The sequence below is a fragment of the Hemicordylus capensis genome, chromosome 1 (genome assembly GCF_027244095.1).
Source record: "Hemicordylus capensis ecotype Gifberg chromosome 1, rHemCap1.1.pri, whole genome shotgun sequence".
In the NCBI taxonomy this organism is placed as follows: Eukaryota; Metazoa; Chordata; class Lepidosauria; order Squamata; family Cordylidae; genus Hemicordylus; species Hemicordylus capensis.
The window spans coordinates 413,214,842-413,233,690 of record NC_069657.1 but is presented as its reverse complement, the minus strand read 5'-3'; the positions used below and the strand labels follow the sequence as shown (position 1 = coordinate 413,233,690).

Here is an 18,849-nt window from a genome sequence, read left to right as displayed (position 1 = left end):
ATGCTAAATCATTGTAAACCGTGTAGAGAGCTCCGGCTATAAAGCGGTATATAAATGTAAATGCTATTGCTAGTGCTATTGCTAAAATAGTTTTTCTGAGTCATAGCTTAAGTTGAAAGCGGGGCAATATATCAACCCCAGGTGTAAGGTGAGAGTGGAGGGCAGGAGTTGCTTGATCTGCATTCTTTTATGGGGTGTATTGGAACATGACCTCTGTTCCTAGATTGCAACACTACCAGTAAAGTTCAGTGGAGTGGCCTGAGGTGGGAAAATGTGTGGTTACAGGTACCACAGGAGTGACGCTAATATGGAGATTGACTGGATAGCATGCAAGACACCTAATGGCACAGTGGGGAAATGACTTGATTAGCAAGCCAGAGGTTGCTGGTTCAAATCCCCATTGGTATGTTTCCCAGACTATGGGAAATGCCTATATTGGGCAGCAGTGATATAGGAAGATGCCGAAAGGCATAATCTCATACTGCACAGGAGGTGGCAATGGTAAACTCCTCCTGTATTCTACCACAAGGCTCTGTGATCTCCAGGAGTTGACACTGAGTCGACGGCACACTTTACCGTTACAAGTATTCTCATAGTATTCTGTGGATTCGATTTACAGTTTGCTGTCTGTGCTGAGAGAGCCTAAGAACCATTCCTAGGTTGCTTGTAGAAGTTGTAGTTGGACCAAAATTACCTGTTGCTGGTGATTTGCCCTGCTTGCTTGAGCTACCTGTATGCTATTACTAATCTATTCCTTGCACCTTCCAGGTAAGGCTCCTTTGGTTGGATTCAGTGATAACTGGCTGCTTAGCATGCCTGTAAAAATACTTGAAGGGAACACCCCCATCCCAAATCAGTGCTGTCTGTTTTGAGCATACATTAATTGTTTGTGGGAGTGCTGGGAATGCATCTATCACTGGTTCATCACACCCAGAGCTTGGAGGTACTCCTGAACTCTGCCTTGCTTTTCCCCCCCAATACTGGGCTGGTGACCAGGAATGTGTTTCTTTGTCTTTTCAAACCACCTACAGTTAACAGGCTAGTCTTTTCTGGACAGAGTGGATTAAATGAAGTCTATTGAAGACTTTTCTCTTTCGCCAGGCTTTTACCTTGTAGTTTACCTAATTTTCAACACCGCCCAGACTCTTCAGAGTGGGCGGTATATCAAGTGTTTCGAATGAATGAATGACCAGCATCCTTGCTCTCCTATCTTGGAGCATCATTTCCTATCATGCACATCTCACGAGTCTGTTCTGTGAGAAATTTTCAGAAATGGTGTTCAATACTTCTGCCAATCTTTTTAAAAGAGCAGGATCGCCGGAATATGCAAGACTTGTACTTTGGGAATAAGAGCTGGTATTGCAGTAACGAGTGTGACTTGCTCCTTTGTTAACCAGGGTCTGACTTGGTTTGCATTTGGGTGGGTAACTACACATGAGCGCTGTAAGATATTTCCCTTAGGGCAGAGCTGCACAACTTCCACCCTCCAGCTGTTTTTGGACTAGAACTCCCATCATCCCCAGCCACAGTGACCGGTAGTTGGGGATTATGGGAGTTGTAGTCCAACATCTGCAGAAGGGCTGAAGTTGTTCAGCCCTGTCTTTAGGGGAAGAGCTCAGTAGAAGAGCATCTACAAGCTTGCATGCAGAAAGCCCCAGGTTTACTCCCTGGCATCGCCAGGTTAGGGCTGGGAGAGACTCCTGCTTGAAACCTTGGAGAGCCGCTGCCAGTCAGTGTAGATTCTAAGCTAGATGGACCAAGGGTCTGATTCGGTATAAGGCACCTTCCTGTGTCCCTACTTATTTAATTGACCTGACTGCCTGTTAGCTTCTGGAATCAATTATGGTGCTGGTAACAATGACCGACAGCCCGAAACCAACAGGACTCTGTGTCTCTGAGGGAACTTACCTTCTCATATGAGGCTGCTCACTACATAAAAGCCTGGAGGCAGTGGAGCTAATCCTGGTGCAATTTTATAGAGAACTATATCAGAGCAGGGTTTTTACAGTTCGTCTCCCTCTATCTGTCCCTGACTGCTGTTGTATGATGTTGCTCCAGAAGGCTTTTAGTAACTTAATTTAATTCTAATTTTCATTACGAATATAATTTTACCCTATAGCTGGGTCTGTCATATTTTTAAAAATGTTTGTAAGTTACTTCGATGAGGGACTTACCTGAAATGTGGGGCTTTGCCTGTGACTGAAGACTTTCTGTGCTAATTGTGATTTTTCCAGTCTGGCTCTGCAGTGACCCCAACATATTCAATGAAAATGGTTCTGCAGTGACACAGTCTTGTTTATACAGAAAATGTTTGTGTTAAAACAATGTGCTACTGATCTGAAGACTCTTCTGATTCAGCATCACTGCGAGGAGAGTGAGTAACAGAAGCCAAGGCCAGACGTAACCAAGAGGGGTTTTCCTTACAACTTTGCTTGAAACAGTTGCCATGCAGTGGCTGGTCTGTGCTCTCAGCTGTTCACGTGTACTGCCTTGATGAGTGGTTTATCACCAAACATCTCACAGCCACATGCAGTGGCGAAGAAATGTTGGCTCAGTTCATCAGCCAGACAAAATATTTTACTTGTCAGCATCTATGTTGGTACATTGCTCACCAGGACTATTTTCACTTGTCAGGCATCATTTTTCACTCGTCACAGACGAGTAGACTAGTGGATTTCTGCAGCCCTGGCCGTATTTGACTGTGTGAAGTCCCACCATGCAGTGAGCACTCACCCATGTGGTCCACTGCTGCATCCAAATGGCTTGCTGTGTTGGGCAGCCATCACACACATGCATTTTTAAGTAGCCTCCAAAGTAGCTCTAATATCATGCTTGTCTGGATTCAACTTCAGTCAGTTCACCCTCCCCCATTCTCCAGTAAATACTTCTTTGTGTACTGACAGGCCCTCCTGGGGTGCTACTGATGCTTGCTTTCTCTGAAATAAAACCTTTAGCTATTTGTTGGCCACCTATTGCTGCCAGCAGCGCATAGGTTAGCAGCCTGGTTTCCTTGGCTAGCCGGCAAGGATTTGCCAGTTACAGTGTAGTTGTTAAAGATTGTTGTTAAAGTCAGTTGCATGCAGCTCTTGAACCACAGCATATTGGTAGTCATTCTTTAAATATTTGGGTGCTGCTTACTTTTAAAAAATGCTATGCATTTAAATATTTAATGAGAAATGGTCATTTTACTGTTCCTGAGAAATAAAAAAATTATTTCAACCTCTTTGTGTTCTGTTCATATGTATACTCAGTCACCAGTCTGAGAAGTTGGAAAGACCTTAAGAAATTATCAGCAGTGTGTGTGTGTGTGTGTGTGTGTGTGTGTGTGTTTTCTCCCAAACTTGCCAGATGCATCTTGTAAGTTCACAAGAAGAGAAAATACTAGCCATTCTCTGTTGATTACCCACAGCATTTATAATATGAAGAACCTTCCCTTAGTTACATCCTGCTGTGCTATTAAACAGCATATCTGTGTTGTGAGATTTGTATTTGTGTGGGCAGATAGTGTTGGGGTACATTAGTTTATCCCAATTCTAAAATATTGGTTTAAGTTGACCAAATGGAATCTACTACAGTATCTTCTCCTATTTGGTGCCTCCATTATCAAATCTTAAAAGGACCTTAGAGTGTTAGATCTTTGTGAAAACAGCACTGTTTATCTTAATATGCTCAGATTTGGGGCCTATATCTCATTTGCCGTTTTGTTGCTGTTGAGGCTTTTTACATCCTATATGGGTTACCACCATCCTGAATTACTTGGTGTCATCCACAAACATGACTATATGACTCACTCTGACTCCACATCCCTTATAAACAAAAACAAATTAAATTGTAATGTTTCCAGAACAATTACTTAGGAGACTCCACTCGATCCATTGTTAGAACTGTCCATTTACTTTTCCTCTCTGCTTCCATGACTTGAAACAGTTCCCAGTCCATACGAGGACTCATCTTTTTTAATGTGGTGATTCTCTTTATTTAGCAGGGGGAGAGTAACTGGCCCAAATCACCCCCAGCACAGTACCTCCAGTGACTGTTGCTGGTGTCTATCTTGTGTTTCTTTTTAGATTGTGAGCCCTTTCGGGATCTTATCTTATCTATCTATTTATTTATTTATTTCTCTATGTAAACCGCTTTGGAAACTTTTGTTGAAAAGCAGTATATTAATATTTGTTCTACAACTGCAATGTTTGTTTAGAAGCCTTGGGTTAGGAACTTGCAGAAGTTTTGGGGAAGTTCAAAAGTATAATGTCTACTGATTTACCACTATCCACATGTTTGTTGACAATCTCCAAGAATTCAAGAAACCTGGTAAGGCAGAACTTCTCTTTGCAGAAGCCAAATCAATTCTCGCTTAAATAAGCTTCTTCTCAATACTTAAATGCTTTCTACCAGTTTACCCAGGATTGACATTAGGCTAATGGACCCGTGATTTCTTGACTCCCTCTTGGATCTCCTTTTAAAAAATTAGTGATGCATTGGCTACCTTCAAAGCCTTTGATAAAGGCACAAACTTTGTCAGCAGCAAGTAAATATTTTTGCCTGGCTCCCTTCTCTGATTGGTCCCCCCCATAACCTGTTCTCTTTTGCAGTGTGCTGCTGAGAGTCCCTCCTTGCCTCCGTATATCAGCTGGGGAGGCAAAGAACACCACAGGAGCATGCAGGATGCTGTGATGAGAGCGAGCCAAGGAGGAGGGACTTAGGACAGAGGGAGCCCAATTGTGAAACTTAGAGAAGGAGGGGCCTTACCCTATCTTGACAACAGCAGGAGATGGAAGGGGTAGCTTTAGAAAAAACATGAGGGGAAATTTGGGCAGAGGCGAGAATGGAAATGGGGAGAAAGAGCTGTTGGCAGCAGCTGCTGCTCTCGAGGGCCTAGATCAGGGGTCAGCAGCCTATGGCATGCATGACAAAAGGGGCACATGAAATTACTTTGAGTGGTACTTGCACTGCTAGTCTGAATTGGAGTAGCAATGCGAGGGGCACTCAGAAGCATTTCAGGTGGCAATATCGAGCCCTTGCTCTATTCGATACTCCCCTCCGTGCTCCCTGTCAACAGGGGTTTGATGCTGCTACTGTTGCTGCCATCACTTTAGAGCACCTCAGCAATGTGCCAGGCAGAGAGAGCACGCAGGAGGCAGCAGCAAAGGACTGAGACCCTTTCTCTTCCTGTGACGGGGATAGCAGCCGCTGCAACTGCCCTTTCCACCCTTGTGCACAACTTGTTTCATCAAATCCATTTGACTAGCAGTACCTCTGTGGTTTTTTAGATGCATATAAAATTCCCAATTGTGTGTTTCGTTGTCACATTTCTCACAGCAGGTTCTGCCAAACAACAAGGCAGTATCCTGCTAACAGTATTTTTGTGGGGGTTTCTGAGTGGGATTGGACTCTCCATTTGCATTCATTGGTCAAGGTGCCGGACAGGGTGTGGTGCTTGCCCAAGAGTACAACAGTACAATTTCCCAAGTACACTGCATATGGCACAAAATGGGGGGGGGGGGGCGGAGTGGGGAATCGGAACAAGTAATGTGTTTAGCTAGTAAGTAATGGCTTTTGGTCAGTGCACTGAGCCAAAATCTGTGGACCCCTGATGAATACATAAGCTTACAAAATTGAATGGAATATTTGTGGACTCCTGATGAATACATAATACATAATCCCCTGCTTAATAATACATTAATACGTAATACATTAACCCCTGCTAACTTGGCAAAGAGGCACCTTTTAATGTGGTGATTCTCTTTATTTAGCAGGGGGAGAGTAACTGGCCCTATCCACCACCAGCACAGTACCTCCAGTGACTGTTGCTGGTGTCTATTTTATGTTTCTTTTTAGATTGTGAGCCCCTCGGGGACAGGGTTCCATCTTATTTGTTTGTTATTTCTCAGTGTAAAGAGCCCTGAGCCATTTTTGGAAGGGCAGTATAGAAATAGAATAAATAAATAAATAATCGAAAATAATTAGAGCAATTTATTGTTGTCTTACCACTGCAGAAGGTGTTTGATATCCAAGCGGACATCTGATAGAAAGTTTATCTAATTGTTCTACCATCTCCTATAATATTCTTCTCCCTGCCTGTTTTTCTTTAATGCTTCAGACACTAGGGTGCCCTCTTTTTCTGTCCACCAGGAGGCAGGCTCTTTGGAGAAGACTTGCCTGGAATAGAAGGTACTTGCTTCCAGAAGCCATTGTGCTCCTGCCTCCATGGTGAACAGACACAGGTTCTTAATAAGGATATACCTATATCAAAGTTAGGTAAAGGTAAAGTGTGCTGCCAAGTCAATTTTGACTCCTGGCGCCCACAGAGCCCTGTGGTTTTCTTTGGTAGAGTACAGTAGGGGTTCACCATTGCCTCCTCCCGTGCAGTATGAGATTATGCCTTTCAGCATCTTCCTATATCGCTGCTGCCTGATAGAGGTGTACCAGTGGGGATTTGAACCGGCAACCTTCTGCTTGTTAGTCAAACATTTCCCCGCTGCACCACCAAAGTTATCATAAGTAAAATCGTTTTCTTGTCTTCACAGTTGTTCCGAGAAGTACGAATAATGAAGATATTGAATCATCCTAATATTGGTAGGAATTTTGCATTTTCTGCTGAGTTGCATATTAAATATTGCCTTGGTTTGTTAGTTTGTTTGTTTTTAGCTGTGGATCTAACCTGTCATTTTTTATATGTGTGTGATGTAGTCTCCAGTGTATATCTAACCCTTCTCATTTTAGTGAATTTTCCTCTTATTTCTGTGACACTCAGTTTTCCGAAATACAAGTGTTTTCTCTAGGACATGAGTAGGACAGCCCCATAATTGTGGCTGGGAATGATGGGAGTTGTAGTTCAACAACAGCTGGAGTGCCAAGGAAATGTTCTAGTAATAATCTACCTGTGCTCTAGGAAATAACCTAGTTAATTGGAAAAATGTAAGGAGAAGAATGTGATGAGCAGTAGGGGATCTAACTTGCATATTTCTTTAGTTTCTGAAGGGCCAGTTAGCCTTCAAATTGGGTTTCCAGCCTGTCATGAAGGGTCTGTTATTGTAGAACATCATGGCTGGCTTCCAGATGAATGCACTAATGCAATATGGGGAGAAGTTATTTTTGCCAATCTCCCCTTCCCTTCCCTCTGAGGCCCACTGTGCCTCTAAATTACATCCCAGAGGGTGCATTAAAACATTTTGGGGGCAGCCACAGTGGGCTTCAGAGGGAAGGGAAGAGTGGCAAAAATCACCCCTCCCCATACAATCAATCAATTTTTATTACAGCCGTTGGCTAGCCAAGAGATATAAAAATCAGAATAACAGATAGAACTAATATATACAAATAGTAACTGATAATAATACACATTAAAACAGTATACAAGCATCCAGGATCGATTACTTTAAAAACAGTAAAACAGCTCCTAAAATTGAGACCTTAACCCTACCCATACAGCACCAGTGCATTCATCTGGACATCAGCCATTATGTTCTACTGTAACAGATCCTTCAGTGAAAATTGCCTCTCCCCCATAGTGCCCATTCAATGTTAGTCTGTGTAGTGGATTTAAGCCCAGCTTTTGTCTCAAAGCAAGTCCCCCGTGGAAGTCCACGGGGAAGAAAAATGCTGAATAATTTCCTCCATGTTTGCTCAACAAAGGCTGTTCCTTTTTAAAACTTAAACTGCTTCCTCAATAGCTGATTCGCTGCTGCCACACTCTAATTATTAAAGCATTTGCCCGCCCCCAGATTTGGGTGAATGTCCAGGGAGACTCCTTCCCTTTTCTAAGAGAAAAATCCAAAAACCCTTCCACGTACAGCCTACATGTGATGAGCACACTTGGTAGAGTGAGTTGCCGAGCAATCAAACTCGAGACGTGTTTGCACCAAAGTAAAAACCACTTTTTCCTGAGTTACAAATCCACTCAGAGACAGGTAAAGTACAAAGAGCAAAAAGAGAATAGTTTATTCAAAATACTACAGACTGCTTCAGTCTGAGGCTTCCTCAGCTTTTAGTTATAGGAAAAGGAACACTCAGTAACTACAAGAATACTTCAGAAAGCACCCTCAGATGATATTGGGGTGGCACACTTTAAAAATCGTGTTTCCCCAGTTGCAAAGAACCAAAAATTAAGAAAATACAAAAAGCACCTTTGAGAGTCTACAGAGACTTCTGCAATGCCATAGTTGGAAAGGGGCGCTGGTTCATTTTCCTTGGCTTAGTTACATTACAGAAAAAACAGTTGCAAGGATTTGCAAAGCACAAAAAGGAAAATATGTTTCTGACATGTACGAACTAGCCAACTGTTCCCTAGACCAAATCCTATTTTCCTTGGAGACTCACTTCTCACATGATGAGCTTCAAGTATCCTGCAATCCTATCTCTCAAGGATCTGCCATCCTTTTCAGTAGCCACCTCCATGGCTACTCATCCTGTTGAACACTCTGCCAGACTCCAACTAAGAACCCCTTCTCTTCCTGCTGCAAGGCCTTCAAGCTCCCGCCCACCATGTGCTTAGTGGCTGATTCCTAGAGGTCACTGTCTGTCAGTCAAGACAGGTTTCACTTCTGGTTCACTTTTTTAGGGTAAGGGAGGGCCAAGTGCTACAGTCTGGATATCAGCCATTATCAGTACAAAAACTATTTTAGGGATTCCCTTAAAATGAATACTTACCTTGTGGTATCAAGCTTTGTTTAGCTGTTTGACTTCATTCAGTAAGTACTTAATTTATGGTAATTGTGTTGAACAGAAAACATGATACTAATCTAACAAAATGGATTTTCAGGATTGATTTTAGTTCATTGGAACCACTTTGTTGTGAACAATTGAGACCTGTGAGCAAGAAGCAGGCTTACACAGTGTGTAACTTTCCCTTTCTGCTTTAGTTTCCCCTACCTTTAGAGCCCTACTTTGTGATGACAATTCTTCTGGCTGAGGAAGGCAGAACAGTTTTGTTCCAGAGACAGTTATTGTTGCTGAATCGGCCAGAGGGCTTGTTGCATACAAGGTATAGACATTGCTGCATACAGGGTCTGCCCTTTCCCCCCACCCTCTTTCAGCTGAGTGTGCTGCTTTTCCAACATGCTTAGCTCTTGTTGGCTTATGTTAACTTTTCAGTGACAGGAATAATTTTCAAAATGAACTGGATGGGTGATGTCCTCCTGGTTCTTAAGAGTTCTGCTGTCTCCCCTGGCATTTAAATTAAGTTTTCACTTGGACTGAAATCTGCAGTATTTCTAACCTGGTCTAGTATTCTAGCAGAGAAGTGGGTGGTTTTTGCTTTTAAGAATTTCCTGTGTAGATAACTTTGACTTGAGCATGGATTTGCATTTATTACTGACATGGTTAAGGTGCATCAGTTTAAGATATAACATACTTGGATTTATTTTTTAATTTTGCTTTACTGCTTAAGTTAAGGTCATTTACTGTCATTCTTTTATCTTTCAGTTAAATTATTTGAAGTTATTGAAACAGAGAAAACATTATATTTAATAATGGAATATGCTAGTGGAGGTAAGTATGTTGGAATTTGAAGGCAGAGGTAAATGTGGCATAACATCTCAAAACTGTGGTGTACTTTTTCTTCTCTACTTACATGGTGCACAGCCTCCACCATGGATACTGTGTGCAAGAATGAAAAACATAGGCTTCCTTTCTTCCTTGGCTGTTTTAGGATCTGTTTGTTTGAGAAGAGCTGGTCTTGTGGTAACAAGCATGACTTGTCCCCTTTGCTAAGCAAGATCTGCCCTGGTTGCATATGAATGAGAGACTACATGTGTGGGCACTGGAAGATATTCCCCTTGGGGGATGGAGCTGCTCTGGGATGAGCATCAGTAGACTTACATGAAGGTGGTTCCAATTCCCTTGCTGGCATCTCCAAGATGGGGCTGAGAGAGACAGCTTGCAACCATGGAGAAGCTGCCGCAACTTTGTGTAGACAATACTGAGCTAGATGGACCAATGGTCTGATTCGGTACAAGGCAGCTTCCTATGTTTTTAAATTGGATAGCAAAGTTCTCTGAAACAGCAAATGAGTTGGTAAACGTGTGTCTGAATTTGTACTCCAGTTGGGACCCTGCATGCTTTAACGTTCCTCTATACGCAGTAGTTCTGTGCATATAGAATTGTGAGGGAAGAAAGTTCTAGGCTAGCCTACTGTCCATGTTTTCTGTGTTTAAGAATGTCTTTCATGCGGGAGCATTTCCTCATTAGTAGCCCTGTTACGAATACAACAAATACTTATATACCACTTTTCAACAAAAGTTCCCAAAGCGGTTTACATAGATATAAATAAATAAAATGGCTCCCTCCCCTCAAAGGGCTCAGAGTTTTAAAAGAGAAACATAAGATAGACACCAGCAACAGCCACTGGAATGATGCTTTGCTGGGGATTGATAAGGCAATTTGAAATAGTTCAATAGTCCAAATAGCAATTTGTTGGCAATCTGAAATAGTACAGACACAGGTTTACCGCCTCAGTGGCTGCTTTTCGAGAACTAGGCCTACATTTCATCTGGCACTTCAGTTTAGTGGGCTGTCAGCTTAACCTAATCAAAGCAATTAAGCTTAATTGGTTTGGTGTAGAATTTCTTAACTGAAAAGAAGCTCTGGACCAGGGGAGCCCAGGTAGGGAAGAACACAACTAATTATGAGTACACTCTTGTCCTCCTTATTCCCCACTTATTCAACCACCTAATGGCACAGTGGGGAAGTAACTTGCCTAGAAGGCAAGAGATTGCTGGTTCAAATACCCACTGGTATGTTTCCCAGACTGTGGGAAACACCTATATCGGGCAGCAGTGATATAGGAAGATGCTGAAAGGTATAATCTCATACTGTGTGGAACATGGCAATGGTTACCCCTTCTGGCCACCAGGAGTTGACGCCGACTTGACACTCTTATCCAGTGCTAGAACTTGGAATTGTTGATGCCAAGGGAAGTGGAAGTCTCTCTGTTATGTCAGAGGAGGAACCAAATTGTTGATCAACACACAGTTCTGAATGTGTTCCTCCAGTAACCAGGGTTGGAGGAGGAGAACTCTTGGATAGAGAACTATTTTGTTTTTCCTTTCAGCTATTGGTGTGTTTGAAATGATTTACACATGTTCACAGGCAAGCTAGCAAAAAACATCTTGTGGGCTAGTAATTTTTGTCATGTTTCTTTTTGAAGCACAGACACAGGTGACTTTCCCTGTAGAAGCACTTAATAATTCCTGAGTGTTCATTTAGACAGGAATAAATTAGAATCAGCAGGACTGAATTACTCAACTAGGTAACTCAGAAAAGTTACAGAAGTATTTATTCCGCTTATTGATAAAGTTTATGGTACCTTTCTATCCAGCAGCAGTTAGCAATGCTACTGAATCTGAATACCAATTTTCAATTACTCAGATATTTTATCCTAAATATCATAGTGGGCATGACAAATGACCACAAATCTTGTTGTGGTGAACTCGTGTGCTCACAGAAGGAGCTTCTGTAGACAGTGTGCTGGTACAGCAAATGTCTAATATGTCTTTAAGGAACCTGCTACTGTTTTTAAATATTTCTCTAATTTTAAAATTTTCATGAAATTAATAGATAAATGCCCAGGTACTTGTCCATTATCTCTGATGAATCATGTACACTATAATTCTTTTTTTGCTTTAGGAGAAGTGTTTGATTACTTGGTTGCACATGGAAGAATGAAAGAGAAAGAGGCTCGTGCAAAATTTAGACAGGTATGAAATAAGTGTTCACTAGAAGCATTGGTGGTATATAGGAAGCACAAAACCCTGTGCCTTCAACTAAAAATATGTTTGGTGTTGTGGAACAAGCAAAAGGCTATCTTGTATTGCAATTTTGTATTGTAATTTACTCAGATTTCTAAAAACTCAATGCATTTTAAAAAATGAGTATGTAATCCTATATTCTTGGAGGTTATGCAACCTGTCCGGCACCAAGGGGATCATTGGAAGCACATTATGAATTTTAGGTGCATGTAATTAACAAAATGTGCTGGATTATTTCCATGAAATAATAATAGAAAAGCTCAATGAAGAGCTTTAAAAAGAGAAGGGATGGTCTCCTTGATTGTGTCCCACGTTTTCCAATCAGGGCCTATTTCAACAACCATTTTGCCATATGGCAGTTGCAATAAAAGCCTGTCCTGTGATGGCTTCATCCATTCTACTTAGGGGGAGCCAGTCTTGTGCACTTGTTGCTACATGCCAGATTTGGCTTTTGGCATACTAGCATTGACTCATTTCTAAGGCAGTTTGTGGTGGCATGCCCAAAGTCAACTGGAGCATATGATCTACCTTCCAGGGCTGGTGGAAGGATTACAACAAGATAATGTTCTGAAATGTAATATAAATACTAAGTAATTTTTCTGCTGCTTGGTGTGTATGCACATTCTCATTAATGATGGTGATATTTCAGATTGTGTCTGCTGTGCAGTACTGTCATCAAAAGTGTATTGTTCATCGTGATCTCAAGGTATGTTCAGTCAAGAATTGAAGTATTACTGGAACAAGAATTATTAAATTTGAAAGAACAGCTCAGTGCTAATTGCATATTTTCCAAATGTGTTTCAATCACACTTATTGCTTAGTTGCATTTAACTGCCTCTGGTTTAGGGTCTAAATCTCTAATCTTGCCCACAACTTTGAAGTGTTTTGCCTGCAGTTTGCTCCTCCCTCCCCTTCTGGCTTTTGTGTCATTTTGGCATGTAGAATATAGTGTATTCTTCAGGCAATATCTGAATTGAAAGTACCATTTATGGCCCTGTCTTGATCACCAAGCTTGTGAGAGTGAGTGTTGGTATAAGTAGCTTCTCAAAACAACTGTTTCTCTGTAAATAAATATGCAACTAAAAGAGTATTTTCTTCTTCTAACTCTGCAAAATCTACCCTGTTCTTTCCATGTGTTTCTGCTGCAAAAGCCTTTCCCATGATTTTTCTCATCTCTCTTTGAGACTTCTATAACATCTGCCTTCCTGGTCCTTTGTCCTACTGTGCCTCTCCTCTTCAGTAGATTCTGAAAAGTTGTTGCCAGATTCATTTTTCTCTTCCATCAAAATGTATAAGTATCTGCATGGCTTTGCTATCATGCACTTCAATCTACTTCAAGCTCTTAGTCCTTCCTTCTAAAGCCGTTCACTAGTCTGCTTTTGACCGTGAACCTACCCATATGACCCTTTGGAGATGGATGTTGTCATAAGGTACCCGTTGGAAAAATGTTTTGTGTCTGAGGCACAATTAGACTGAGTAATGCTAGAAAATCTAATGTTAGAAGAGCAACCATTTTTAACACTAAATAAGGGAAGCAAGCCTTTGGAACTGACTATGATTTTATGGTGCAAAGACAGAATGTTATAATTAAAGAAGGTGCAATTAACACTGATTCTATTTCATATAGAAATCACAAGATGAATTTTTATGTGGCCTGTGGTGTTTAAATTCCTAAACAGAGCACCCTTGTGTTACTTTTATTTAGCTTTTTATCTCAACATTCCCTGAAAGCCCAGGAAAAAAATTGTTTTCAAAAGGAAAAGCCTCTATTGAGCCTGAAACTAAATAGTTCTCATAATGAAAATGTGGTGAACTGTTTATATGTTAGTGTTTATCTTTTTAAGAGCTCTATTTTCTGTTTACCCTTTAGGCAGAAAACCTTCTTCTTGATGGAGACATGAACATTAAAATTGCAGATTTTGGTTTTAGCAATGAATTTACTATTGGCAACAAACTGGACACTTTTTGTGGAAGCCCTCCATATGCTGCCCCTGAACTCTTTCAGGGAAAGAAATATGATGGTCCAGAAGTGGATGTCTGGAGCCTGGGAGTCATTCTTTACACGCTAGTCAGTGGATCATTGCCGTTTGATGGTCAGAATTTAAAGGTACAGTTGATATTTGAAATAGCAAAGTATAGTCCTCAAATTTTTGGTGTCAATAGTCTATCTTCTTCTTTGTTGGTTTTTTCTAAAGGAATTGAGAGAGCGGGTATTACGGGGCAAGTACCGGATACCATTCTATATGTCCACCGACTGTGAAAATCTACTGAAAAAGCTACTTGTACTGAATCCAATCAAGAGAGGGAGCTTGGAAGTAAGTCATTTGATATTTTCCCCCATTCTCTCTCCCTCCCTCCCCCTGCATGCTACTCTATATCTCTTTTTCCTGGTACTTTAGTCCTAAACGTACAACTGGACACTGCTTCATATAAATTCTCATATGGAAGATATATTGCTTTTTTGAATGAAACACTGTACAACTTGGTTTGCATTCTGATGTGTATTTATCATACATGCAGGGGTTTTTTGTTTTGGTTTTGTGTGTGTGTGTGTGTATGTGCGCGCACCTGTCGTGTACATGGGGCAGGGCCTTCTCAGTCATTGCCCCCAGACTTTGGAATGCTCTCCCAGTGGGCCATCAGTCCCCAGTCTCCATCACAGTTTTTAGAAAGCAAGTAAAATCTTGGCTTTTTACCCAGGCATTTAAATGAGAACTTTGTTGCTGCTTTGTATCTTATGGTTATATTGTACATGTTTTTTTAAACTTCTAATTAGATACGTATTTTTATATTCCATTTTAATTCTTATTGTGTAGTTTTTATGGTTTTATATTGTTGAATGTTTTGTAAAATGCCTTGAGATTATTTTAATGAAAGGCAGTATAAAAATTTAACAGGATATTTCTGAGATGCAGGCTCTAGGCAGGTGCAGCCAGTTATTCTGGGCGGGGACTATGCAAAAATACTAATTGATCAACATTTTGATCTACTTTTAAGATGCTCTTGATTACTTGGGCCAAGCGGGGACCTTCAGGTGCCTCATTGTTATCTTTAGTAGTTCCTGTGTGATAAAAGGTTTGTTTCTGAAACAAGTTAGACCTATTAAAGATAACACCGAGGCATCTGAGGGTCCCATCTCAAATTTTGTCTTCTTGGTGGTACTTTTACCCTCTTTTTTTCCTTTTGCTTACCATCTTTGAAGAGGAATGATCACCTCTTTCTCTGCAAATGAGTATCATATGTAAATGTCTCTAAGGCAGTATCTGCTGCAGCATGTGTGCACCACGGGGGGGACGGGGGACGGGGACCTAAAACATTATTTTTTTAAGTAGTGTTTCATTCACATACACATTTATGCCGCTTTCAACTAAGACAAGATATCATTAATCTTGTGACTTCCTAAATTTAGAATTGTGGTTCCAAGGATCTAACATTATACCAATCTGAAGAAGCCACATATGATGAAACAAATAGATTTTTAGGGCTGGTGCAAAGCCAGAAAAGCAAAAACCATGCTAAAAAACCTAAAATTACAAATACATATACAATCTTTACATGTATTCATTATTTTGTGTACAAAATAAAAAGGTTTCTTTAGAATCTCAAGCAACAGAATGCTTTTTGTTTTTATGCAGCCATTTGTTGTCTCTCCTGACTATTCGTTTACCTTTTTAAAGTGAGATATTATCATGCTTTTGCTAAAAATTATTTGGTGTTAGGGCACTTGTCCGTTTTGTGAAATTTAACAGGCGTAGAGGGGTGTGTTTGTGTAAGATGAGTTAGCTCTCCTCAAAACCGAAGGTTCATAAGTAATCTTTTTAATTGCTTGTTTTTCTTGTTAGGTCAGCTGAAATGTGTTTTTGAAAGAAATCATTTCTGTTTCTGTATGAGAACTTACTTGCCATTTGGCATGAGAGTTGATGGGCTTTGTTTTACTAAGATATGTTAGTTGAGTAGCAATTCCAGCAAGTAGAAGAACCCAGTTATCTTGGTTTCTGAGCTAGGCATCCAAGAAAGATTTACTGCTTGTTAATACCCAGTAAAAGTACAGCAGATGATAAAATGATTCTAGAAGTACAATGTGTATTAGTCATCACTGACCTTTCTTTCATCTTCATAGGCCTGCGTTTGCAGCTGGAGATGGTGTTCCACCAAATTAATCTCATTTAATCACTTTATGACATAGATAACTTGAGCACTAGCTAGGAAATATCCCCTGATCAGCTGTGACTGTGTGCCGAGTAATTCTTTGTCTAGATACGGGTATGAATAGTTTCTGCTTCACTGATGTGTACACTCATTCTTAGGCTCCAGTCTATAGGATGGAATATTTAGGATAATAAGAGGTTAAATCAAGGATTATGTTAATATTCATATTTACAAACTTTGAAATCAGTGAGTCCAAAGGATGCAGCTGCCTAGTCATGGAATGTTTATATTCAGGGCTGCATTATCCTGCTGTATTATCTAACTGCATAATGCAAGGGCAGAAATCGGTAGTGGAAACCCATTTCAGCTTACTGAGAATGTCAGGATGAGAGATTTAAGCAAATTTCTAGCCTGTGTGGAGAGACCTTAGTGGTGTGGGCAATTCTTGGAAAAATCTCAGAAGCCAGGTTGGGGGCTGAGCAGGCTTGCTAATGGGGTCAGACAGTAAGATTTCAGTACCATATCTGCTGCTCTGCCCCTCTCCATAATTTGCTGCACCAGGATGCTTTATGCAAAATACACCAGTATATGCACTTAACCTGTATGACATATACAGCTTGCAGAATATAGTGGTTTTTTATAGTTCTAATTTGGAATGGTATATAATAATATGTATTTCAGTTGCTTTAAAAAGTCATTGTGCAATATAACGAAATTCAACAATTCCCCTGCCCACCGGCCTACAGTCTCAAAGTATCTAGACTTTGAAATTTGATCTCTCCAGCATGTTGCATATATAGTGCAGGTTATATGTCACACAAAACCTGATGAATTGATGAAGTTTCTTGAAGTCTTCAGTGCTCCATAATAACTTTTCTTTAAAAGCCTTTAGATTCCCTACATTGACTTTTCACTCATGTTTGCAGATGGTAGTCTTGACTTCCAGCTTTTTAAACGTGGCCATTTATATTAGTAACCCTCCTAGGTGCGTTTAGGAACTTCACACAGTGCCCAGGACAGTTCCCTGCTGTTTCAGAAGAGTTGTATTAACAACCTTACATGCATTTGGTTTTGTTGGTTGAAAACTGGGTTGCTGCCAGAACATTGTGTTCACTGCTATAGAAGAGAGAGGCTCTGCCTGTCTTCTAATGAAACACTAGGCAATTGTCTGTGGGGGCCATTGCAAAAATGCTTTTCAATAATGATGTGTAGTGTTATCACAGAGCACTCTACCCTCTATATAAGTGGTTTGAAAATGCTGGTTCAACTGTCTCATCTTCCTAAATCATGATATTGATTGACACCTGTTATCTAAAATAGCACCAGAGTGTTCAGTTTTATTTTTCTTTGGAAATTCTGTGATCATTACAGTTGAGATATCAGTGTCTTGGTTTTTGCTCCTTGGAAACATTTTGCACAGTTCTGGTTTGCATCATACCCTTGTTGCAGCAGGAAGCTATTTGTATTCAGCAGCAACTGTTGCACAGCTGAAGTGGATCAGGCTGCACTATAGTAGGCTTAATCCATGTGTTCCTGGGAAATAGTACAGTTAACCATGCTTGGCATAATTTTTGCTTTGTACATTGAAAGTGAACATGAAAACATTAAAATGTGGCCTCAACCAGAGTGTCCCAGATTGATTTTGTCAGCATACCAGTTGGAAAGGTTTTTGTTCTCTTGAAGCCTGAATTTTAAAACTACACTTAAAAAAAAACTATTGCTACATAGGACTGTATGGGCAGAATCATTGGGTGGGGGTAGGTGGGTCATTAAACATGCCCACATTTCTTTCTTTCTTCTTAAAGTCAAATTTAGGTCTGTTTTATTAGGTTCGGCTTCTTTGTGTTTCAGAATTCAAACTATATTTGATAGTACAATTTTGTCTTAAGTTGAATGATGATACATTTAACTTTTATTGAGAATCTACTTTGGACACAGAATATTCAATAATGTTTCATCTGATGTTCATTATACTTGAGGAACCTGCCCTTGCTTTAAAAAATACTTAATTGGAGCTTATATCAACCTCTTGCTGCTATTCTAAACCAGGAAAATTAATTCCTAAAAATTAGACATGTTGGTCAACTACAGGAGGTTTAGTACTGGAGCGAGAAATTTATTATTGCAGTTGTTGTGCTCAAAGGTAGCAGTAACTGATGGGTGCAAGGTGCCACAACATGTTATTCTTTTGGCTAATGGAAAGACAGTGGTGCTAGTGTAGTAATATTCCTTTTGCAATATGGGCTGTATCCACCAGTGCAGAACAACATTGTGACCCCCTGAAGTGAGAAAATCATTTATCAAAATTTCTGTTTATTTCCTGTAGTCAGAAGATAGCAGCCTCCTTTACCCATTTATAAAACTACAAAGGAAAGCTTATATTTGAGGCACTGTAGCATCTTTTAAAGTCCTCATTAACAATTCATGTAAATGAAAATCAAATAAGTTGATACGGCCATTATATGATTATTTCCTGTCTATTGTTGACTTACAATGTGTTTCCTTTAAGGAGAGGAAGGACATTGTGTTTCTTTCATCTCTTTATTGATCCAGTGTGAAAAGATACAAACAAACAAATGTTTGTGTTGCCGATTAATCTTAACTTTGGTTCAACCTTTTATCTATATGGGCAGAATCTGTTCATCCATTTGTGTAATCCAATCTAATGTAATTTTTAATAGTAGACGGCCAGTACCTGAATTTAAAGGTCTTTATCTGCGACCTATACTTTTATTGTTATACTTGTGTTAGAAGAAAAATATATTTGTTTTCAACTGAGAGAACTAATTATCTAAAACAGACAAACTGTGAAACTTGGACCATTGGCTTGTTGGTTAGCTATGTACACCATATATGATGTACTGTTCTGTATACCATATATGGCTGCTGCTAATGATTGTAACTAAGAGGTACTTTAGCACACTGGATTGAAAGTTCTGATTTAATTTTGATCATG

The 18,849-nt window shown here is 40.2% G+C and overlaps 1 protein-coding gene across 8 annotated transcripts in view; it reads left to right on the top strand.

Annotated features, from left to right (window-relative positions):
* Window positions 1-18,849, top strand: part of MARK1 (microtubule affinity regulating kinase 1) — a 112,976-nt gene that overhangs the window by 59,488 nt on the left and 34,639 nt on the right. For 7 of the 8 annotated variants that reach the window (XM_053308770.1, XM_053308802.1, XM_053308784.1 and 4 more), the window contains exons 4-9: window positions 6,528-6,576; window positions 9,421-9,486; window positions 11,623-11,693; window positions 12,394-12,450; window positions 13,615-13,851; window positions 13,940-14,059. In XM_053308770.1, coding sequence (XP_053164745.1) covers window positions 6,528-6,576; window positions 9,421-9,486; window positions 11,623-11,693; window positions 12,394-12,450; window positions 13,615-13,851; window positions 13,940-14,059 — 600 coding nt within the window. Of the gene's footprint in view, window positions 1-6,527; window positions 6,577-8,860; window positions 8,981-9,420; window positions 9,487-11,622; window positions 11,694-12,393; window positions 12,451-13,614; window positions 13,852-13,939; window positions 14,060-18,849 lie in introns of those variants that run through there. The other variant, XM_053308813.1, reaches the window with a different exon arrangement.